Source organism: Thermobia domestica, chromosome 9 (genome assembly GCF_964235325.1).
Source record: "Thermobia domestica chromosome 9, izTheDome1.hap1.1, whole genome shotgun sequence".
Classification (NCBI taxonomy): domain Eukaryota; kingdom Metazoa; phylum Arthropoda; class Insecta; order Zygentoma; family Lepismatidae; genus Thermobia; species Thermobia domestica.
In genome coordinates, this window is record NC_137462.1 from 65,721,068 (window position 1) to 65,746,197 (window position 25,130).

The 25,130-nt window shown below is 35.1% G+C and overlaps 1 protein-coding gene across 1 annotated transcript in view; it reads left to right on the plus strand.

The window, feature by feature from the left end:
• Positions 1–25,130, plus strand: part of LOC145694709 (lysosomal alpha-mannosidase-like) — a 134,876-nt gene that overhangs the window by 91,959 nt on the left and 17,787 nt on the right. The window contains exons 13-16 of the mRNA XM_081771236.1: positions 683–875; positions 9,234–9,360; positions 11,984–12,242; positions 15,287–15,529. Coding sequence (XP_081627362.1) covers positions 683–875; positions 9,234–9,360; positions 11,984–12,242; positions 15,287–15,529 — 822 coding nt within the window. The remainder of the gene's footprint in view (positions 1–682; positions 876–9,233; positions 9,361–11,983; positions 12,243–15,286; positions 15,530–25,130) is intronic.

Genomic DNA, 25,130 nt, shown 5'->3' on the forward strand with positions numbered 1-25,130 from the left:
GATAAATTTTATTGCTACAAACTAAGGAAAGAAACAATCAACGACATAAATAAATAAATAGATAACTTCTATCGCTACAAGTTAAGAAAAAATCAGCGACATCAATAAATAAATAGATAAATTTTATTGCTTCAAGTTAAGGAAAGAAACAATAAGCGACATCAATAAACAAATAGATAAATGTTATTGCTACAAGTTAAGGAAAGAAACAATCAGCGACATAAATAAATAAATAGATAAATTTTATAACTACAAGCTAAGAAAAGAAAAATCAGCGACATGAATGAATAAATAGATACATTTTATCGCTACAAGCTAAGGAAAGAAACAATCAAGGACATCAATAAATAAATAAATTTTATCCTTACAAGCTAAGGAAAGACACATCAGCGACATCAATGAATAAATAGATAAATTTTATCGCTACAAGCAAAGGAAAAAATCAAACATCTTCATAAAGCTGTTTACAAGAATTATCACAACACCTAAAATTTCTTCCCTTAGATTGTAGCAATGAAATGAAAGTTTTTACTGATCTGATTACTCTCAAGGCCAACCACTTTTCATTAATCTTTCCATGGACATAATATTGATATCAAAACCAACTTAATGTCTTTTAATTTTGAATGCTAAATTATTCTTTAGCTGCTGCTATCACTTAATTATTTCCTTTTCTTTGTAGCTTCTAACGATTAGCTTTGATAAGTCCAATGGACAATTAAATGGATTTATAAGGAAAGGAGAATTTTGGTCTTTTAAACAAGACTTTTTCGGTTACTTAAATGAAATTCCAGAGGAGAGTGGAGTGTATACTATGTTTACAGATAAATATGCAACGAAATTGTCCGATTCAATAAACACATGGGTTTACCAAGGTTAGTTGATCATCTTAAAATAAATTTGCCAATAATCCCTCTTAATTTTATGAAGTACTTATTCTACAGTATAGATTTTATTATACATATTTGATGTTCATTAAAATATTTTGGAATGGTAATTGAATTTCACGGTACAGTTTAAGCAGGCGCCATTCTGATAAAGCACTTTAAGATTATACAATGTGTTCCTCTTTATTCTTATCACTGTGTCATTAAGAGAGTTTAATCATTTCTTTAAATGTTTTAAATGAATATTTTTTCATCACCCTAGTAAGGAATAATATCTAAATATTAGTTAAACAGTGTTATCAGAGAAATACGATAGCAAAATTTACTTGATGTTCCATATTTTCCTTTTAACTTTACGTAATAGCAGTCTATTGGTAATCTTATTGACACATTAGGGAAACCTGTATAACGTGTACAACCTGTTTGAATATCATCTTTCATGAATAAGTACGTTTTCTACGAAGTAGTAGTACAGAGCAAGATTTTGAGACGAATATTCGGACCCAAGAGGAAAGGGCATGACAAATGGCGGAAACTTCATAACGAGCAACTATCATAATTTATACTGTTCACCAAACACTGTTAGGGTCATCAAATCTAGAAGACTCAGGTGGGCAGCTCATGTAGTCAGAATGGAAGAAAGTAGGAATACTTTCAAAGTTTCAATCGGATGTCCAATCGGAAAACGACCATTGTAAAGATCTAGGCGCAGATGGGAGAACAATATTAACATGTATCTCGCAGAAATAGGAATACAAAGTAGAAACTGGATCCAGGTGGCTAAGGATAGAAGTAGGTGGAGACCTTTTGTGAACGTGGCATTGAACCTCTGGTTCCTGAGCCATAGAATTAGCTAGTTAGTTAGTAGTACAGAGCAGAGAATTTACCAACATTAACATTGTATTTTGGCAACACTGACTGGATGGATGAGATTAAACTGACAATTTGTGTGCAGTAGTCTGTGGCAAATTAACACGGAGATGTACTGATTCAAGAATGCATAGTATTAGAAATTATTCGAATTTACCATGTTACTCTGGACTTACTGCTCCGAACGTGTTCTATCGAGAAATGATTATGCAAGGTCTCTCGAAGATCAGGTGATCTCTCCCTACTGGATTAGTTTCTATACGATTATCTCAAGTCGCAGGTCTATGAGAATAGTCTAGCAACAATTGGTAAAGTGAAAGGGAACACTGAACGCCTATTGTGTATTTATCTCGCAATATGTGTGCAAAAGTTCTACAAAATTGGAATTTTAAAAATCCGTTCCACCCACCAAAGCTGTCGGTGAAATTTGAATATTATCTTCAAAATAGATATCTTATTTTAAAAGCCTGACGTTCCTAGTGCAAAACCATTTTGTATATTCTTTGATGAGTAGTGGAACTTGTGAAATCTACAAATATATACAACCGATCAATCAAACTTGAATTTTGAGATTAAAACTTTGCATATTCCTTTCAAATAGTTGGACTATCAATTGAATTCTTGTTTGTGTTTCATCTAACATGGAAAAGAATTTTGAACAGGAGAATAAAATATTTCTAAGAAAAAGATGTAATACACAATTTTATGGAGTCTCTGAAATTACAAACTCAGTGTAAAAATATCAAATGGGACTCAAAGAATGTTCCCAAATTACTGTTTATAACATATTAATATTCAAACTATTTGTAGAAGATAAAGGAGAAAAGTAAAGGTGACACGTTTAATTTCTTATCATCTCTAGTTAGAAAATCCTGTTGTTTATCAGGATAAAGTTGATAAACAATTCCTAGACACACAATGCACTTGAGTCAAGTGATATGCTAATCTAAGTAAAATCGACATTATATTTTATACGTGCTAATATGACACATAACACGAAATATCCTTGTTATAATCGACAAAATGCCAACGATACTCTTTTAATTTAAACTATTGTACTTTTAATTTATACGTTTCTACTAATTTATGCTGTTTTTTTAAATAAAATAAATTCATTATTAACATCTGCTTTAGTGTTTTGCTCATGTTTGGTACAACAGGTATTCTCACTCCTAACAAGTAAACCTTACTTTTGGGTGAATCGAGTTGCTGACGGAGACACATATGAGAAAGTAGTACTAAATGTGGTCAGTATTTCAGTGAAGTTATAGGTGCGAAGGTCCAGGGGTTTAGGAGATACAGCTACCAGAACATCACATGGAAGTACAGAATAGTCTTCATACAGTTGGAGGTAAAAGCTCTATAAGACCTCTTGTAACGACAAAAGGTGAATAGCAAATATATGGATACATATTAGGACTAGGGAGAAGTCATATAGTAAGGGTATATCTGACGGCGGCCATCTTGAAATCCGCCATTTTGAATTAAGGTTCAGTTTTTAAAATAGGAATAGGGTCATGTGATACATGATTTAAGGCGCGAATTTAATCAGAAGAACAATGGTGACGTTAATTTTGATTTACGGGCAATTGGTAAAAAGTTATAGGGAAATTAAATATTGTTGCAACATATGTATTAGTCCTTTACCCCACCTTGTAATTTTTTTGTTAATGATAATAATTAAATAAAAAGCAGGTGGATAAATATTAGGTCTATGGTAAGAGTTGCCTTGATGGCGGCCATGTTCAAATCCACCATTTTGAATCAGACAAAGTTTTAAATAGCGAACGAGAAATAGATGTGAACAGGATACAAGAAAAACAACGAAATGGCGTGCAAGTACAGCATCAAACAACTAACATTGCAACGCCAACATTCTATTTTTTATTAACTTCTAGCCCGAAGTCATCTATTGCATTACTCTATTCCCATTTAATTTTGTGCTGAATAATGATAAAGCAAAAATGGTTATACCGTTGGATTTATGGCAAATTTGCTATTAATAAGATGTCACTGTTATGCGTTTTGTTTAAAACTTTTGTCTGATTCAAAATGGCGGATTTGAACATGGCCGCCATCAAGGCAACTCTTACCATAGACCTAATATTTATCCACCTGCTTTTTATTTAATTATTATCATTAACACAAAATTTACAAGGTGGGGTAAAGGACTAATACATATGCTGCAACAATATTTAATTTCCCTGTAACTTTTTACCAATTGCGCGTAAATCAAAATTACGTCACCATTGTTCTTCTGATTAAATTCGAGTCTTAAATCATGTATCACATGACCCTATTCCTATTTTAAAAACTTAACCTTAATTCAAACTGGCGGATTTCAAGATGGCCGCCGTCAGGTATACCCTTACTATATGACTTCCCCCTAGTCCTAATATGTACCCATATATTTGTTATTCATCTTTTGTCGTTACAAGAGGTCTTATAGAGCTTTTACCTCCAACTGTATGAAGACTATTCTGTACTTCCATGTAATGTTCTGGTAGCTATATCTCCTAAACCCCTGGAGCTTCGCACCTATAACTTCACTGAAATACTGACCACATTTAGTACTACTTTCTCATATGTGTCTCCGTCAGCAACTCGGTTCACCCAAACGTAAGGTTTACTTGTAAGTAGTTGTACTATATGTATAATAAAAATATAGTAATACACTAGATTTTCTTTTGCCTTCAGGTGTTCTTGATCAAAGCATAGTCATGATGGTTGACTGTTCAAACAGCGCTGGACCTGCGGAAGTCTAAACATCTTTCTAGGGTTGTTGAATAATACACTAGTATAGATGAATATATGATAAGCCCAAAGAGTTGATTTAGGATTTTCTATTTTATACTATAACAATATTTCCCTTCTCAAAATTAGTGCATTATTTTCTCAGAAATAGGAAAAAACACTACTTATAGACAGTGGTCTTTCAAACTGTCGCGTAATAATATTATTTCGATAGAAACTTCTAACATTTTAGTACAGGGTAACACTGCAACAGAGCAGCAAAAGGCATACATATGAAAATGATTACTTGTTATGTTTAGGTTCTTGTATAAATAAAGTCAATGCGTATGACTTACTTAGATTCTGATTTGTACTGTTTACATCTATAAACTGGACAAAAATGCTGCTTCAAAATTTGATATAAAAGTCCCAATGTGTCTTCCTGTACGATTGTAATCCGTAAAAACTCCATTTTGTTGCTTCGTGATTATATAATAGGTCTCTCCTTTCACTCGAAATTTGGTAGTCAAATAATATTTGGTATCTTCCAGGAACCCATTTCTTTTGCTTACCATCTTTAGATTAACTCGCTAAATTCTCGTGGGTGTTCTTTGATCCATTTCCACTAATGTACAAGAGTATATAATAACAACAGAAAAATCTTGTGTGTGTATATGTTTCTGATACTTTTCTCCATTGTCAGTTATTTAGAAACTAAGTTATTTTGTTAGATATATGATCATTAATACTATTATTTCATGTGTTCTTTGTTTTTATTTTTGTTAATTTAAAATGTTGATCCATTATCATTATACGTTTTCACAAAATGACAGTTCTCATTCCTAGATTTAAAACAAAACTCAACTGAATGATGTTTCGTTAACGAAAACGTTTCGGTTTATTAGAACTCCATGTAAATATTCTATATATTTTAAGATAATTTATTAAACCCCCTTTCTTAGCTCTCTAAATTCGTAACATATTATAGCTTGTTTGCTTTCAAAATACGAAGAGAAGTCAAAAAGTAAAGGGACTTCTGAGAAAAAAATACATATACTCTAGTAACAGAAAACTGAAACATACCTATTTTTCTACATAATCTCCTAGCACTTCATCACACTTTTCCCAACGTTTCACAAGTTTTCTGATTCCGTCGGGAAAAAGTTTTTCATGTTACCTATAACCAATATTGCACCGCATCAAGGACTTCTGCATCGGTTACAAATAATCTTCCCCTGCCGTGTAAGATGGAATACGCTGAACCATGACTGATACGTAAAGTATTGGCCATTTCGTTCACTGTGATTCGTCTGTTCTCCATCACCATACCCCAACCACTTTCAAATTGTCCTCAGTCGTTGGCGTCGATGGCCAGCCCGCTCTTTCCTCGTCACTATTGTTGCCAACTCTGGAAATTAAAAAAAACTGGGACCCCATCAAAATTCCTTACGATATAGGTCTAAGTGTGAAGTACTTCTATTCGGACCCATTCATGGGAAGGAAATGTACTATCGTGAACAAAAGTGCATTAACACCTGTATTCTGCATATCTTTAGTACATTCACTAATATGTTTAATAGATACATTGTGCTATAAATGAGAAACTGAAATCGGCATTGATCATTTTATAGTATTTACTAGTAACTGCCACTTCTTTAAAATTATCGAAACAGATGAACAAAAGGATATTAATCATTACATGACAGTTTTAGATTTGGAAAATGAAATTTATTCTTTAAACTTATATTTCAACTACAGGAAATTGCTTTAAGAAGTCATTTTTTCACTCTCAATAAATTTATAAAATTACTTACAAGTAAATTTCAAATTTTCCCTGATACAGTCCCTGTCATATCTTTAAAATTACCTAAACAGATGAACAAAATATATTAATCGTTGATAGATGGTGAAAGGTGGCAGTTTTGGATTTACAGAATGAAAGTTACTTTTTAAATCTATACTTCCAACCAGATACAAGTTTGAAAAAAATACGGTCATAAAGGGGCTGGTAAGGGATTTGTACCGGTCACCGGCTTTAATCAAAATAACAGCAATATTTCCGGCCAGGCCTGTGAGAAACCGGCCAGTTGGCAACCCTACTAGTCACATAAAGAAGTTCTTCCTTGTTTGAAACGCTTTATCTATTCTTAGATCTTGTTTCGCGATAAACAGCTGTCACCATACTGTGCTTGCATTGAATGATTTCAGCAGGTTTAACACCTTCCGCAAACAAAAAGCGAATCACAGCCTTCAAATTCCTCTTTGCTGCAGATCGACAATGCAGCTGCCATGTTTAACGGTTTGCTACACTCCAACGAATAACGCGGAAAGAAGAGTGACGTGTTGCATACAAGTATTGCAGACAATACTAATTCAGCGCTGGATACTAGTAATGTTACCAAAATCTAGTGCGAGAAATTGCAAGTTCCTTTACTTTTTGACTTCTCCTAGTATTTACAAATTTTAGAACATTAAGTATAAGTAGAGACCTAAACTTAAACTTCTTGAAGTCATTTCACAAAAACTGTTCGAAAACCAATAAAAACTCTACATTTAATTTCTTCTACTACTACTACTACTAATAATAATAATAAACACACATACAATATATATATGTAGAGAGAGAGAGAGAGAGAGAGAGAGAGAGAGAGAGAGAGAGAGAGAGAGAGTAGTGATAGAAATTAAGTTTAGAGTTTCAACGTAACATCTATCTTTTATGTTTATGTATATAGGAGTAAATTAATTGATTCACTCATCAACAAATTTCCGAAGGTATTTTCCTTAGAAAGTGGAAATTTTGTTACTTTTTTTTTTTTTTTTTTGCACAAAAGTAAGTACGACAAAAGTAAAGATAGGTACGAAAAACTTATTTAGGCAACAGGAAACCATATAATATAATTGTTAATATTTATTATTGATAGTTACACCAGATTTAATGATACTGACGAGGAAACCGATTCAAGTGTGACACGAAACTGTGGGCGAGTTTATGCGCAAACGAAGTGTTTTTGTGTACAATTAAACCCATTAGAGGGGAAAACCCTCGATCTCAACCGTTCCGGAGATATAGAGGGGTAAGAGCAAAGCTGATATTTTGTGGATTTTTGGCTGTGTTGCGAAAAATTGCATTTAAATGTTAAGAAAGATGCAGCAGAATGAATAAAAGTTGTGTTGAATGTTGATTTGAGTGGCTTAGCTTTTACCCGGGGCCGGAAAAAGAAGGGGCTATGAGGACCAACAAAAGCCATTGATACAAAGAACAATATTGTATGATATTACTTGCTAATATATCATGTCTTTAATTCGTAGAAAATGAGAAAAGGTGATATGAAAATGTATTAATTATATTGCCAAAGGAACAGAGATGTTACTATGTGAACAAAAATACAAGGTCATATTCTGTGGAAAAGCGCTATAGAAAAACAAATCAAATAATACGAAACACAAACACACATTGTTGCAAACGTAAGTACGACAGTGTGTAGTTGTCTGACATACGTGTATTAAAACACAAAGTATGAATCATTTAACAAAAAATAGCATCTTCCACTTAAAAAACGAAACTCTCTACGCCTTATATACTGTATACAGTTCCTATCGGTTAAAAATTGTAGAAATTATAAATGTTTGGAAAGTTCGGATGGGCACCAATTTTTACATTTTTGATCCTATTTGACTGATGATGTTTTTACTTGATTCAGCGTACCAAGAAACCTCTATAGGACCGTTACTCGCCTATTTTAGGCAACAATGGAACTTCGGTATTTTCGCCTTCCCCTCCAAAACATTCCTCCCCTAGAATTTTTATGGACTCTTCGGTTTTGTAACCCTCATGTCTAAGGCGATGTATTACTACAGTTCCGTGAATGAAGAAATTCTTCATTTTTAAAAGTCTCTTTTACTTGTACTATCGTTACATATTCAAAAATTCGCAAAATATCGGAGCATCAGCCTTCCCCTTATTCCTCTATATCTCAGGAAAGGTTGAAATCGAGGGTTTTTCGTTCTAATGGGATTAATTGTATACAAAAACACTTCGTTTGCGCATAAACTAGTCCACAATTTCATGTCACACTTGAATCGGTTTCCTCGTGAGTCATTTACTGGCTGCTACTAAAAACTTAAAGATTTTTTTCAGATAAACAAATTTTTTCTGAACAATAGTTGTTCATGATGGAAGTCGGATCACTATAAAATTCACCGTTTCAAATTAAGAGTAGGAAGCTTACTTAAAGTACTAATTCTTGTACATAAGAATTTTAAAAAACAAACAGTAGTCAGATTACTTCCCTTAGTTCGAACCGATAAAATTTGATCTTTACGAATGTGACTTTTTCCAAGAGATGTCACTACTTCTGAAGAGGAAAATCAATTACAAAACTTGTTTTAAATGTTTCCAAGCAACTCCAGTAAAACTTTTAGCTCTTCCTGAGTTCTATTTCAAGTGTAGGTTTAGTTTGATTGTCAGATATTGTGGCGTCGTAATCATCAATACTGCCTTTGCATCTTCAGGACTGTTAAATTCATCATTGACATTAAGGAATAAAAGTTATATTCCGATGTGAATTTGGTCGGTAACACTTCAAATTGTAATTCTAGGTAAAACAGTCTTTCAACAAAGAAGAATTGTCTCTCAACACATATTGCTTGCATCGAAATGGACCTTGGAACATATGAACAATTTTAATGTAACTTTACTAAAGATAATTCTTAACTATACACAGGTTCGTCTACTTATTTCAGGACCCAATGTTGTGGAAGTACACCAGGAAATCAAATCACCAATTATTAGTTTGAGTCAAGTTATAAGGATTTATGACGGAAGAGACGAAATCGAATTTGATTGGATCGTTGGAAAATGTGTCAACAGGTACGCCTACAACAAACACATTGTGTATCTTAGTCTAGTATTGCCATAGAGTTGGCTAATTTCCAGAATGTTATGATATTTACAAATTGTGTTCTTGTTTATGTGCGTATGATGCGTTTTAATTTTTAAGTTTCTGTTTATGACTTTTCATAACAGTGGATTATGGGGACTTCCGTGGCTCAGTGATAGAGCGTTCACTTCTTGTGCGTCAGGTCTTAGGTTTAATCCTACAACAAGTAGGATTTGTGAGGGACAAATGCCATGTTCCTATGTTTCCTAGGGGTTCTCCAGTTTCCTTAAGCTTTCTTTATTCCATCATTTTTATTCATTCTTATCATCAGAACCTTCTTTAGTTTATATAGCCTAACCGTAAGATGTAAATCTGAAACATTTCAGTACATTATTATATTTATAAACACCATATATGCTCTTTTATAATGAGTGGAAGAAACTAACAAGTTTTGTCAAATCATATTTTTCATATATTGGGGAAAAATTGTAGGTGGCGTACTTAAAAAGATAGGTTACATGCGTAATTTCTGTAGTTTTTGGTCTTAACGTACAGCAGACCTATAACTGAAAACGCATGTTTTCTAATACTTTCTGTATAAGTGTTCCATCTATACGTACTTTCTGTAGGAAACAATGTAGGCGGTCAGGATCTCACAATGCAAATGGACGTATATAACATATAGCTGACGAAGGTAACATAAGTATATGCACGTGATATACGGAAAACTGTTAGATGTCAGACATCCTGCAACGGTATGATGTAACACCTAAGGGCAGTGCCTATGTAGCATACGGATAACGTATGCTCCGTACTGATTTCTATAATAAGCAAGAGGATACCATATATTTGTACAATATACCGCTGTCCGGAGAACGGATTTTTCTCTGTGTATGTTTTAACTTCTATGACTTTCAGACACTTTGAAATACATACAGGGTGCTAATGAACTACACCGACAAACTGCAAGAGGTGATTCCTCACATCAAAATAAGAGAAAAAGTTCTTGTGGACCTATGGCGAAAAGTGCATAATTTCAGAGCCAGGGCTGTCCAAAATCGCGAAAAAGCCAAATTTTAACAGGCCCTATTTCGGATTCCAGAAACATTAGATGGTGGTCCTTATCAACGTAAAGGAAGCTACGCATACACAATCCAAAACTGCATATTTCGCCAATTTTCAGTAGGTATACAGGGTGTAATTCTGAGATATGCCCTCAGTAGTTTTTAGATATACTCTGATTTCAATTATGGTCCAAAGTAGGCAGAAAGAAAGCCTTGACAACAATGAACATCCAATGCTACGCAGGGAAGTCGTAAGTGTTAGGAACAGGCAGCTCTATGCTTTTTTTTCTGTTCGGAATATGTGATGCAATGTATTTCGTCACGGTATTTTTCACGTTTTCTTCACTTATAAGCATGAAAGAAAACATTGCAGCATGCGTTTTCCCGAGTAGCAGCAATCATGCTCCTGAAGATCCTTAACACTTCCAACATCTCGCCAAAGGATTCTGTTTTTACTGCTATCAAGGCTTATCGTTTCACAACTTTGGACCAATCGTAAAGTCAGAGCATATCTCAAAATTCGGTTGATGGCATGTCTGGGAATTTCCAACTGTACGGAATACTCTGTACACCCACTGAAAATTAATGGAATATGCATTTTTGTATTGCGTATGCGTGAAGTCCTTTATGCTGAAAAGAATCGCCATCCACAGTTTCTGGAATTCGAAATCGGGCCTGTTGAAATTTGGCTTTCTCGCGATTTTTTGCATCCCTAGCTCTGAAACCATGCACTTGTCCACAGGTCCATATGAACTTTTTTCTTATTTTGATGTAAGGAATCACCTCTTACAGTTTGTCGGTATAGTTCATTAACACCCTGTATAGTACGCGTTACACGCCTATGCTCAAAACCAAAAGAATTTTCTATACGGGTGCTAATGGTCGAGAGGTACAGTAACAAATATAGTACAGTGTTAACTAATTCCCAAAGAGCGGTATTTTACTGTATTTACAAATTATGCCTTACAGTATTTGTGTTCTTAATTATAGACTCATCCTTAAGTTTTACATATCTCCATTCAAAGGATGTCAAAAGCAACGTACAAAATCTGGAGCAGCCGATTCAATTTGAAAGTACTGCGTCTTAAGGAGAGAGTTGTAGAAATACTGGACACGAGCCACTGTTGGCGGACCGTCACTTTGTGACTGGATCCACTCATTCTTTTTACTGTTTCATGGTTTTATCTTCTGTTTATATGCCAGTGTATTTATTTGTTCTTAGTTACTACTGTCAGATTGAATATTGTGCGCCATTAAAAGTACAGTATTGTTATTCCTTTTTCTTTTGTAATGTAATTGTGGATATTTGCCACTCAGTACTTCGTAGGGGGAACTTACGGATAGTCAGCAACATTGCAACTCCATTAACTCCATTGAAACGAGGGATGAGTGTACAATCATTCTTAAGTTTCTTTTTGTGATTTCTCCTAGCTGAATACATTATTGTACTTATAAACATCCTAGATGCTCTTTTATAACAAGTATCATAAACTATTATTAACTGATGTAAATTCATATATCTTATTCGTTTATCTTTTTTACTTTTCAGAGAAACTGATATACAAGTCGTTACACGTTACACATCTACGCTTGAAACCGGAGGAATTTTCTATACAGATGCTAATGGCCGAGAATTCCATCAACGCAGAAGGTCTAAAGATATTAACCCGATAAAAATTCCAATCAATTACTACCCTATCACAAGAGGGGCCATCCTATTGGATAATGACAGAGGAAAACAAATTACCATTTTAATTGACAGACCGGAGGGGGTTGCAAGTCTTTCCGATGGTGAGCTGGAATTTATGGTAAGTAAACTAAGTAATAGTGGAAATTAAGAGTTACATATTAGGGATCTATCTTATGCGTTTAGAGTGTTATTAGAACGAATGAATCACTATTGTTTTACAATAGGAAAAAGTTAGAAGTTGTAGTCTCTTTCTTTTATTTAGTATTTTCATTTAGTGGCCAATCAAACGTAAGCTAAAATAGTCAACTCCAAAGCTAACTCTTTCAACATTAGAAGTTAGAAATTGTTTCTAATGTCCTGCTACATGTGGTGTACTATGAGCAGGTTCTATAATACATACAAAGTATAGATTGTTCATATACCCCTGAACATGTTACACAAGCAATTAAGACAATAGAAGGAAGCATATCATTAATACAAAATACTATTACACAATGAGTTTCAGAACATGACACATACTCAATATGTTCTCTCTTGTGTAGGGTTGGATAGTATAGGCACGTTTTGTATAGAGAAAGAAGAAAGTTCGTTGCTAGGTAAATAAGACGATCTGTTTGTAGAGAAGCCCTGCATGGGTAGTAAAAAGAATAATTATATGATTCACATGGTTCAAGTACGTAGTTGTCGGAAGGGCAGCGATTAAATATTGTAACAAGAAATAATCTTATGAAGGTATGATTGATGAAAGGTATTAAAGAATAAATGTATCATGCAGACTTAATCAACGGTGTTGTAATTGGAAGCCACTCTAATCGTTTTTAAATATACCATTTAGTTAATAACATTTTCATTTGTAAACCAACAAAGTGGCGAAAATGAGTTTTCCAACCCATGGAGATAGTTCTGCGATAGATTAATAGGAACCGTTTAAGGAACAGGAGGAAAGGCCTGAATTATATATTGAAAGGTTTGTCTTCTATTTTCACTCCAATAACAATCATTCCATCATACTTTTCTTTAATTTTCTTATCAGTTGTTTGTCACCAGTATCCAATAAGTTGCTAATTTAAAACAAAGAGTTACATCATATAATTCGTGTCAGATGCAATTTTCTGATAATACAAACATTTTCTGATGATGCTGTCTCCAATTACCAACTTATTGGAACAAAGATACATATTTTATAATCTTAAGCAATTGATGGGCCAATCGTTAGCCAAGTTTATTGCTTAATTAAAATTGCAAGCCACCAGATGTAACTCTGGCTTTGAAACTGATTTTGTGTGCGTGATCAGCTCATTTGTGGTGTGAAAAATTGTAGAATTAGAGATTAAAATATTGCATGTATCTAACTTGACTTTGGATATAGCTTTCAAGATCATTACAGATCGTAATCAGTAAGTTCAGAGGATTAATCAAATACCTCAATCAATTGCAGAGAAATCAAGGACACCGCCATATCAATACGGAAGAATCATCATTTGTACAGCATGTGATTTAAAACATCCAATTAAGCAGTGTAAAGCTGACGGGGTTAGATGTTTTGCTTGTAGTAGAAATAATCATTACGCTCGATGCTGTTACAAGAAAATTTCTTTACTAAACCGAATAAGTTACATGACCTCGAACCCAATATTTGAAGAATTTGCTTCAGTCATCATCTTCAGAATTAACGATGCGTACAACTCATCGCCCACAGGAATTTAAGGGATTCAGTGAAGTTTCAGAAGCAGAAAAAGATACTACTGAGGCGGAATTCCATGGTTTGGGAAGAACTGACTCACCTCAATATGTGTTATGGTTCTCGCACAGCATCAATTTTTACGCTTAAAGATTAGTTTTACTTTTCTCTAAAATTGCACATGAGCTTTTCCACTCACGCATATCATTCTACAAAATTCAATGAGATATAACAATTGGTTTATATCATATCTTTGGATTTTTTTTCGTTAAACTCTAATAATACTCTATTCTTTATTTTCTACTTTTAGCAAGCTCTCGAACTCTGTTCTATCCTTTATGATTTTTTATTGTTTTATATTTATTTTATTTTGCATTTTCTTCAAATTTTATCAGCTTTTAGCATAATAGAAGGTAAACACAGTGACTAACTAAGGGGGAGAAAGAAAACGGAGCTTGTGCCCCGGGCGGCGGATTGAAGGGGTGCAAAACTGGGTAAATATTTAATTTCACTATAAGATAAGGACAGGAGTTTTAGCAAATTAAAGATCATAAAAAGTTACCTCAGGAACTTAACAGGATAACAACGACTCACCAATCTTAGCATCAAATTCATAGAGCATAAGTTAGCTTCAAAGCTATCTTTTGAAGACACTGTAAAAATCTTTGCAGCCGAAAGAGCCCGTAAAGTTAAATTTCAGTTCTTTTTGTGTTTTCATTTAACTTACATCGATTTGAGGGATTTGCAAAATGCCGGAGTATAATACTCGAGACAACAGCTGGACTGTTTGACATAATTTGAATTTGTCTTGTCATAATCGTTCTATTCAAAAGCAACAGACTGTTGATTTATTCTACACATACGCACATCCCGACATAATTCCAAAAACATTATGATTTGCAGTTATTATGATAAGACTATAAGAATATTTCAAACATGCTACTCTTAGATTATTTGGCAATCAAATAATAATTAGTTTAGTGTTTTATCTTGTACTAAAATTTAAATTATGTACTGCAATTTTGAAATCAAGCTTTACCACTTAAAGAAAAAAATGAAATAGGAGAATTATTGTGTGATTCCAATATCAGGTGTAGTCGGGGAGCGTTTTGGTTTGCTTGGTCGCGGGGAGGGACTCTAAGGTGAGTTCTTGCCCCGGGCGACAACAAGTTTAGTTGCGTCGCTGGGTAAACATTGTCTTTATGTTAACAATGTCATTTTATGTAGTGTATTTATCAACCATTGGCCTTTTAGGGACTTGAACAAACAGGTGCTTATAATGCTTATGTCCCTATTAAACCTTAACCATTCATTCATTTATTTAACTAACATCACCAAACATTGCACCCGTCTGTCTATCTACCTACTATATTTCTGTGGCTAGTATGAGAAAGAATTCCTTCAGCTGCCCATTAAGTTATTGTAATTTGTTAGACATACATTTTTTTCTATTTATAACTTCCTTTATTCGCAATTTTCAGATACATAGAAGAGCAAATAGGGATGATGAATTGGAGATAGATACAGAGGCACACGAAAGAACATTTGGAAAAGATGTCTACGTTCGAGGCAAGCATATCGTTCAGTTTGGAAATGTTGAAGAACGTCCCTTTCCAATAGTTAGGTACAGAGAGACTGCTTTACAAACAACATTCAAACCGTGGCTGACATTCACTCCAGCACCAGTTTCTATGGAACTTTGGAAAAAATTATATAGAGTGAAGGTAATCATGATGATCTTATAAATTTTTAACTTCTTTTGTATTTCTAGTAGCATATTCTGTTTTATCTTATTTCTAGTACTTTACAGACTGAAAACGTGACATTTTCTCATTCCATTTCATAGAAAATATTCTACTGGTTAAGTGCTACGTTTCACGTGGGAATGACTATCATGTCATGTCTGTGTTAAGAACATTCGTACTGACATTTAAGAAAAAAACATGCGTCATTGATAATCTTGTAGGAGTCAAGAAAATATGATTGGAAAAATTAAAATAAATTAACGATCAAATATTTAAATAAAGAATGCATAATTCATATAGCAATAACAGTTTTTCATCAATGTTGTACATAGAATGATGAAGGGTATATTGGGGGGTCAGAATCATTGACTGCAAGATACTACAGAAGGACTGCAAAAATAACAGAAACTCCATTGACTCATCTGACAAACATGTCAATATTATCATCTGCCAAAATTTTCGCAAGCTGTAAAAGTGCAAACTGTTCTCCAAACCGCATCTTCCATAATCGTTGTATTTCTGACAAACTTATGTTTTATATTGATATTATTTCGTCGATTCGATTGAATACTAATACCCGTAACACTGTGTTACAATATACTGAAGACTGTCGTTATCTGGGAATAAGTTTACATTTGAAGAGACAGTTAACATGGTAACAACAGCGGAGCAGATCTACAAAGCGTTAAATATGTTCAGGCATCGAATAATTGGAAATGCAAGTAATGTCAGTGTCTCTCGTGAGTTCAAGCGAGGTGAGCTTGAGCTACCGTGTACTTAATTCAGGTTAGAAACCGCGAACTCCGTTGGGGATAGTGAGCCTAAGCCCTGAGCTAGCGTGAGCAGCAATGAAATTAGTGAGTATTAAACTGAGCGTGCATGAGTTTCAATGAGAATACAGTAACAGTCTTCTTCATAAAGGTTGATTTTTTAAATTACTTTATTCCAACCAAAAGAATAACACATGCGCTGTGTGGTGAAGTAACCTAAAGTAAATCTGGTCAGTGAAAAATATACAGAAATTTCTGTTTCTTAAACGAGGAGCATTTTCACATGAACAATTCTGTTCATACATTAGTATATAGAGAATAAAACTCTTCCTTTTGGGAAACGTTTACTGACTTTAGTACCCTAGTTGATCGTCCTTTAGCCCTTATGACAACTTCAGACCGTTGTTACATGAAATTGAGAAGGTTTTGACATGTTTGTATGCTGATGTCTCCCCATTCAGCTTGAAAAAACTCTTTTAAGATCCTATTCTGAAGACACCTTACTTGTACGAGCCCATTTTTCAAAATTGCCCACAGATGCTCTATAGAGTTGAGGAGCGCTGAATGAGAAGCGGTTTTGAGTTGCTTTGGTACACTCCAAATTAACCAGTCTGTTAATTCTAGCCGTGTGTTTAGTATTATTATCTTGCTGGAATATGAATTTGTTACCCAATCTTATTTACAAAGCACTTTATAACGATAAATGATCCTGCGAAGAAGGCCCACCAGATTTTTATAACGATAAGCTAACGATAATCACATAAAAACCTTTCGTTTATTTGCTTTTGAACATTACCTTTTATTTTGGCACATAATCACTAAAATAACTACACCTTAAAAGATTGTGTGTATGTCCATTTCTTAAGATGGTTCTGGAATAATTTATTGATTATTCGTCGTCATAACAACGTAAAAACAATAACTCATCCAATTAACTTATTAGAATCAATTTTTGATTCTATCTTTTTTGCGTACTTTCGTGTTCTTCTTCACACTAGTTAGTACATATTTTAAAATTACACATTGCCCAGAAGTATAATAAAAGATATTTAGAATTACACTGAAAATACAAAGATATCGTTACAACTTTGCTTCAATATGTTGTTATATACCCATTTGTGCATTGTGTTAACAATGAACTGTAAGTTTCTAGTTCCATTGGTGGAGATACAACCTCATAGCATTAGTGACCCGCTTCCATGTTTCACAGTAGGAAGTGTTTGTGTTATATGTGCCCTTGACGGTATTAGGCTTTCGCCATAATCGATGCACTCCATCCAAACAGGACAGATTGATTTTCGTGTTATTGGACCAAATTACCTGATTCCAAAATATTCTCGGCTTGTTCACATGATCTTGTGCAAACCGGAGCCTTGCGACACGATTCATTACTAATATAGAGAGTCTTCCGAGGTATTCGACCGTGAAAATTATTTTCCCACAAAACATAGCGAACGGTTTGGTTGCTAGTTGTCTTATCTGACACTTCTTCAACCACCAGGCGCACTTCCGTATACTTCTTTGAGGGGTTTTCCACACCTGTCTAACGTTGAAACGTTCTCAGCGTTCGTCAACTAGTTTATCTTTCCTTTTTGATGCATGTTGTTTGTTGTGCCTTTATATTTTAACTTATTCACAACGTACTGCACAGTGATAGGAGGTCTCGTCACTATAGTACCAAATTCATGTAATGATTTGCCTCGTAGCGCAAGATGGACAATTACACTAGTCGACAAAATATATATATATATACTTTTTCTCTGGCACACGGAAGAAAATACCTGATTCCAATAGAACTTTTCACGTAGAATTCGAATTTGCAACCAGTTTTTCTCCATCACCCTCAGTTTTCTCGTGACAGAGGGATTTTCGGGAAATTTCCCCTCAAATTTCCCTTTTTAAAACCATTTTCATACCTGTAGCTCGGGTACCCTTAGGTATATAAGCACACAAATTGTATCGTATGTTTGCTTGATTTATACTTATTAATCCCTCTAAGTTTCATAAGAATCGCATTATTCTTTCTAGCGAAAGAACCATTTTTATATAAAAATATGCTATGTGTACTGTTCATTTTACCATATTCATTAGTGCAGATAAAATCACATATAACTTGCACGAAAATTACAATATAAGCACGGTTTATACTTCATTGGATTAAAAAAACAACATATTTTTAATGATGTATACACCGTGTCACCAGTTTTTGTATGAGGGATTTTGTGGGAAATTCCCTCCAAAAAGTAGTTTATAAGACTTTTTTGCCTTAACTTGTACCAGGTGAATTTGTAGCAAGTACAAATAGTTTGTATATAGTGAAACAGGAACTGCACTAAAACTTAATTTTATGTCTACTTAATAAATAATACAAAAGAAGTGAGTGGTATCTTCTTAGTAAATGAACACTTACTTACCTTAATTAAAATGTTTTAGTTGTCGATTTTCTTCTGTTTTTGGCTTCTGGAACATCTCTTTTGAGTATCCAACAGTAATCAGCTAGCATTTGTAAACTCCACTGTCCCTGGTATTTCTTCTCCATGGAGGAAATGTCCTGATGAAAACGTTCGCCATGTTCGCCCACTAACAGCACCAAGGTTTTCAGAAAAGAAATCCAGGTGGGAGTCTAGAAAGTGAACTTTAAGGGACATGTTGCAACCCATTTCTTTGAATGATTGCAGGAAATCTCTCACAATTTCACGGTAATTTGGGGCTTTCTGGCTTCCTAAAAAATTCTTTGTTAAACATTTAAATGAACACCAAGGTGCTTTCTCAAGCGGAGTTAAGGGATCATCAAATTTTGTTCACGAATCACACATCTTATTTGGGGGTCTACAAAAATCCCTTCATTGATTTTAGCGTCAGTAACCCAAGGAAATTTTTCCTTGAGGTAACAAACTTCTGTATTACTTTTGTCCATTGCCGTAACAAAGTTTTTGATGAGTCCCAACTTCATGTGAAAAGGAGGTAGAATTATCTTATCAGGGCTCACCAGTGAGGAATAAACAACATTCTTCACTCCAGGAGTTAATACACGCTTTGGCGATTCCTTCTTGACGTAATGTTCCGCTTTGTTCCTGCTGTCCCATTCGCAGAGGAAACAACAATATTTCGCATAATCAAGCTGCAAACTCATTAACAAAGAAATAACTTTTAAATCACAGCAAACGGTCCTCTTGTATTTCTCATACTGATTTGATGGTTTCATAGGTTTCCTTCATACTAGTTGCATAAGCCAAAGGCACTGAAGGAAATTTGTTGCCATTGTGCAAAAGGACAGCCTTCAAACTAGTTTTGGAACAGTCAATAAACAATCTCCACGTGCGCATGTCCGAGTGTATCCATCACAGCACACACATTATTACAATACTCTAAATCATTTTCTTGAGAATAGTGGTTTTGAAACTTTGACGGTTTCGAAAAATACACACTTTAGTGCCACGATGGAGCAGATTTCAGCCTTTCAGTCTAGAAGCAAGAAGTTCTGCCTGTATCGTGGAGAGTTTTAAATCCCGTACGAGGTCATTTAGTTCACCCTGAGTCATAGGCGCCGACTTTGGGGGGGGCAGGACACTTTTGGCCCCCCAATGTTTAGAGGTAGGGTCCTCGCCCCTCCAATATAATCCGGCCGAGGAAGAATTAACAAAGAGGAGCAATAATTTCTGTTGTAAACTTCGTCATTTCTTTAATTCAACGTTAGGAATAGCCTTCTAGAAATGGGTACGAGTCGAGCTAAAACTCGACTCGACTCGAATTCGAAAGGAGTTCCGAGTCGAGTCAAACGTAATTTTCTCGAGTCGAGTTCCGAACTGAGTCGCTGTTTTTTGGGTCGAATTTCAAGTTGAATCGAGTTTGATAAATGGCTCGCTCGTTCAGCTCGTTTTAACCGTTTTAAAATCATGGCATGATTAGACTGGAAAACGAAAGCCATGAGAAATGTAAGCGATAAAGTGAAATACTTTTAGTATTGTTCACGAGAGGGGACTGCTTCTATCTCGTTTCGTCTCGATAACGAGACGACAAAGGATTTTATAACGACGCTTCAAATGTCGTTAGCACCAATTTAATATATACTTTAGTTCTTACCGTCAAGGCTGAGGCCTGCACGGTCGAATTTTTGAGCCCAAACAGAAGCCCAACCCGGGTACCGATGTAAACTTGCTCGGCTCAATTTAACGGAGCGAAATGCTCGAGCCAGCATGGTTGGGATGAGCCATCGATTCACCCCAACTGAGCTATCAGCTCTGTTCGTCTCGGTTTGGGTGAGCTATCGGCTTAGATCGGCTCACCCAGGCCGACAACCCTAAACCCGAGCCGAGCAGTTTTGAACATGTTTGGCCAGCGCCCTATAACTTTTAACAATATTTGGCCTTAGCCAAATCCTTGCTTCTCCGGAACTCAAATCCAGAATCTCGTGAACGATGGCCATGTTTCCTAGACTTCACGACTACCGAGGTCTGCAGTCAATTAGTTTTTAGTATTCAGATAGAAACCACCTATCTTTCATGTTTCTACACGGTGTTGTTTTAATAATAATAATAATAATAATAATAATAATAATAATAATAATAATAATAATAATAATAATAATAATAATAATAATAATGTTGTAGTAACAGTAGTATCATTAATAATAATTACACTGTCTATGTAGGATAGTTGAAGAGAGTACTTGAAACTACATAAAATTTAGCTCCATTTGGCTCGTTCTGGCTCGACTCGACTCGAAACTCGACCTGAATTCGAGTCGAGTTGGAGGAAATTTTTCGAGCCGAGTTCTTGAGTCGAGCTTAAATATGCCTGTTTCGAGTCGAGTCGAATTTCAAAGAAAACTCGCTCGAAGTCGCTCGTGGCCATCCCTACAGCCTTCTTTTTCGATAGAAAAGGCGGTTTTCAGACTGTTGTTGAATAGAGCACTGAAGCTTCAACCAACACTCTGGCAACACTGACGAGACAAGTGAAGACCAATGCAGTGTGAATTTTACAGCGGAGTAGCGGATCGAGATTGGGGGGGAGGGGTCCTTCATCAAGCAGTTAATTGAAAACGGTTGAATACGATGATGATATATTTATTCATTGCTTGGACCCCCCAATATTTTCTTCAAGTCGGCGCCTATGCCCTGAGTTATCATATGGGGACCAATGTGGATGTGCTTCCTACAGAAGTAGGATCATCTTCTTCATTTGGAACTTCAGTAGTTGCCTAAAGTATGTAATCCTCATTTACCGTAAGATGAGCAGGAGGTACTGGTACAGACAATTCTGCACTGTGTAGGACCCATTTTAAGGATATGATCATATTTCTCCAGTAGTGGAGTATCATTCCAAGATGGGAAGCATCGTAAGAGGTAGTTTAAACGGGGGATCGACAAAGATGCACGTAGAAGAAAGAAAGCTGCATGGACAGAAATCGAGGCGAGTCGAGACAAAAAATATTCTAACTTCGATATTTTGATTACCAAGACATTGATAAAAGATTCCTTTGTGAGAGCGGCGCCTAGAAGACAATCATCCTGGTTAGTTAGGAGACGTATTCCTGGGTCAGTTTCGTCAAATTTTTTTTTAATAATAGGTAGAACTTGGCTTCGTCTGACCCAAGAAAACCAACTTCACACTTTGAAAAATTCAAATATAGGCCAAGTGCAGATGCCTTCTCATTTATTTGTGCTAGAGTTGAAACAACTACTTCAGGTTCATCAGCGATAGTTTCATCATCCAAATACCAAATGTTTAATTCAGCGTTGATTGATTTCACTAAGGAATGAATGGTTATAGTAAAAAGTGCTGGGCCCAGGAGATCACCTTGTACTCCTTTCTGGGGTGAAATAGTATCTTCACCTAAGAATAGATTACTGGATTGAGCGTAAAATTGGTAAACATATGGATAGATTGAAGGAAATTCATTCAACACTGTAGTGAGCATGGAGTCCCGTAGAGGCTCGCTAAATGCGTTGCGAAAATCCAACTTTAAGATAGCCTTAGGAGCATTGTGAATGGAGGAAAAATAAACCAGGGTTGCATGTACAGCTGCTTCAGCTCCGTTGGGAGTACAAACACCAAATTGATGGGGAGACAAAAAGTTCTTAAAATGCTCCCGTGTTCTGAAGCATATAATTTTTGCTGATATTCTGCGCCAGACATTACCAACGGCAATAGGTCTGATTCCACCAGATTTCTTTTTTAGAGTTGTAAGTTTGGCTCCGAAAAATAATGGCCGAACTTCCAAGGGAACTTTTCCTGAAATAATTAAATTGAACAGATCGCATAATGATTTTACGAGCTTTTCCTTCGATTCAAGTACTTGACAGGATAGGAGATATTTGAGAATCGAAAGGCAAAGGCCATCGAGACCTCCCGGGCTATCAGATAAAAAAAAATAATAGCTACCTAAACTTCATTAATCGAAACTCCTTGACAGTTTTTTGGGTCATCTGGAAGATTCAGTAAAGTAAATTCACCCTGGTGGGCTGGATGCTTCTCTAATAGCGTCTCAAACACAGAAATGTCGGGGGCTGCAACAGTATCATCTGACATTAGTAGACGGACTGCTCCACGGATCTCACCATCTGCAAATTTGTTTTCTACAATCTTAAGATTGGAAACATTCTGTTTTGGAAGAGATTTCCTGATCTTTGTTGGATGCCAGGTTAAGGCGTGAATACCTACATCACACCAAAGACGAACTCTTTGTTTTACCCACGAGGTAAGGTCTTTTACATTTTCAGATTTTTTGGGAGCAGTTAGTGCAACTAATGGAAATACAAACAAGTGGATCCAAACTCTTTCGTCATTTGAAATAGTTACTTGAAGTAACACATCGGCAAGTGCATCAGCAACTGCAGCTCGAGCACCTCGAGGGACACGTCTTAAAATATGTGTTGAGGATCTTAACGATATTAATATTTTGCCCAAGTTAGACTGCGTCAAATCCTGTGTGCCTTTATTGCGGTTAGAGATGTTAGTTCTTTTAGTTTTATAATCAGGATAGCTATTATTATAGATATGACAACAATCTTCGTCCCCATTTATAACCTGATGCTTTTCACCTATGTGTATAGCTAATCCTCTGGAATTCACATAATGTTTTCCACAGTAAGGACATGGTAACACATTCTTAGAGTTAGTAGATAAACGGCCATTACTAGGCCTGCTAATGTTGGCAACTGAATCAATCTTAGGGCTATTAGATTCACCTGATTCAACCGATGGAACACTTGAACCGTCACTTGATGATTCCATTAATTCAATTTGCTTTTTTTCATTTATTTATTTATTTATTTATTTATTTATTTATTTATTTATTTTGAATCAACGTAGTAATCAAAATACGCCGTCTCGGCCTTTTTCCCACCATTGAAGCTGGAAGGCTACTAATTAGTCCTGGATCTAGATATGGTTCTGTAGGAAATGAATGTTGAGTATGGAGAAATTTTCTTCAGAAATGATTAGTAGGTGTCTTAATAATTATTTTCTTACTTGGGTGGACATCTAACGCCTGGTACGTTTTCCGTCTATGACGTCATCAGAAATGGCGGCTGCCTAATCAAAAAAATCTTTGTATCTTGGCTAATATTGGACTGATTAATTTGTAATTTCTTTCTTTTCCTTCAGGATTCCTTAGCAAGGGTCCTAGTACATATATGTTTACTAAAATGAACACCCGACATTTCCCTGAGAAAGTCATATAAGATAGCGTCTGCTTAATCACAAATATGTTTTTTATTACGGCTGATTAACATTTAATTTCGTTCTTTTTCCGAGATTGCTTAGCTAGAGTCCTAGTAAGAATTTTTTTACTAAGGCGAATATCCAATACATGTCCCTCGGATGACGTTATCCAAGATTGCGGCTGCTGATTTACAAAATAATCATACTTCTGATAACATTTTACTGAAATTAACACTGAATATTGTTATAATTTTTCACTATTGTTAAACAAATGTTCCTGTCACTAGTATCAATTTAGGTGATCATCCAATAATTTTCCACATATGACATGATCCAAGATGGCGGCTGCTCAATAATAGAAATCTTCATATCACTGGTAATATTTTACTTATCAACTTTAAAATTTATTTCATTTTAAGGAAATATTGAATCTGTTTTGCAAGGAAAGAACTACGTGAGAGGTGTAAAAGAGATGTTTTGTTAGCCGCAAGTGCTTTAGGTTTCAGGTTAAATCATTTTTGAGACAAATTTAATTGAATCCTATGAATCTGAACTTGAACAGTTACTTCAAATCCAACAGCGTATGTCCGTAACATTGGATACAAAAGCAAATGATGTGGATTTGGATTTGAAAAGCTCCTCACCGACTTTAGAAAATGTATCGAGAGTGGAAGGCAAATTTCAGAACAGTTTTTGCATTGGGATTTTTTTTAAACACACAACTGCAATCTAATACATTGCATCAAAAGAATTTACATAATAAGACCTTCTTAAATAACTGTCACTTAATCAGCGTTTTTTTTTTAAAATGTATCACAGCAAATGTCTAAAATATTGTAAAATCATTGAACTCATTTTTTCCAGTATTTTCTTCAATTGGCAGAATTTTAAATGTTTAAAATTTAATTTCCTGAAATCTTTAAAGATTTCTGGTAAGCAAAACATCTTTTCTCAATTGAGGTCCCACGTACTTGTTGACGCGGTCGTTGTCCAAAAACTTTTTTTTTAAAAATCTGCACCTCACGTTTTTCGGTCATATAAAACAATTTCTTTCAAAATCTTGATAAGGGATGTAAAGAGTAAATTCTTAAAGTACATCCTGGAGTAAACTCTTTTGAAAAATGTAATAAGAGAAAATTAAGAGT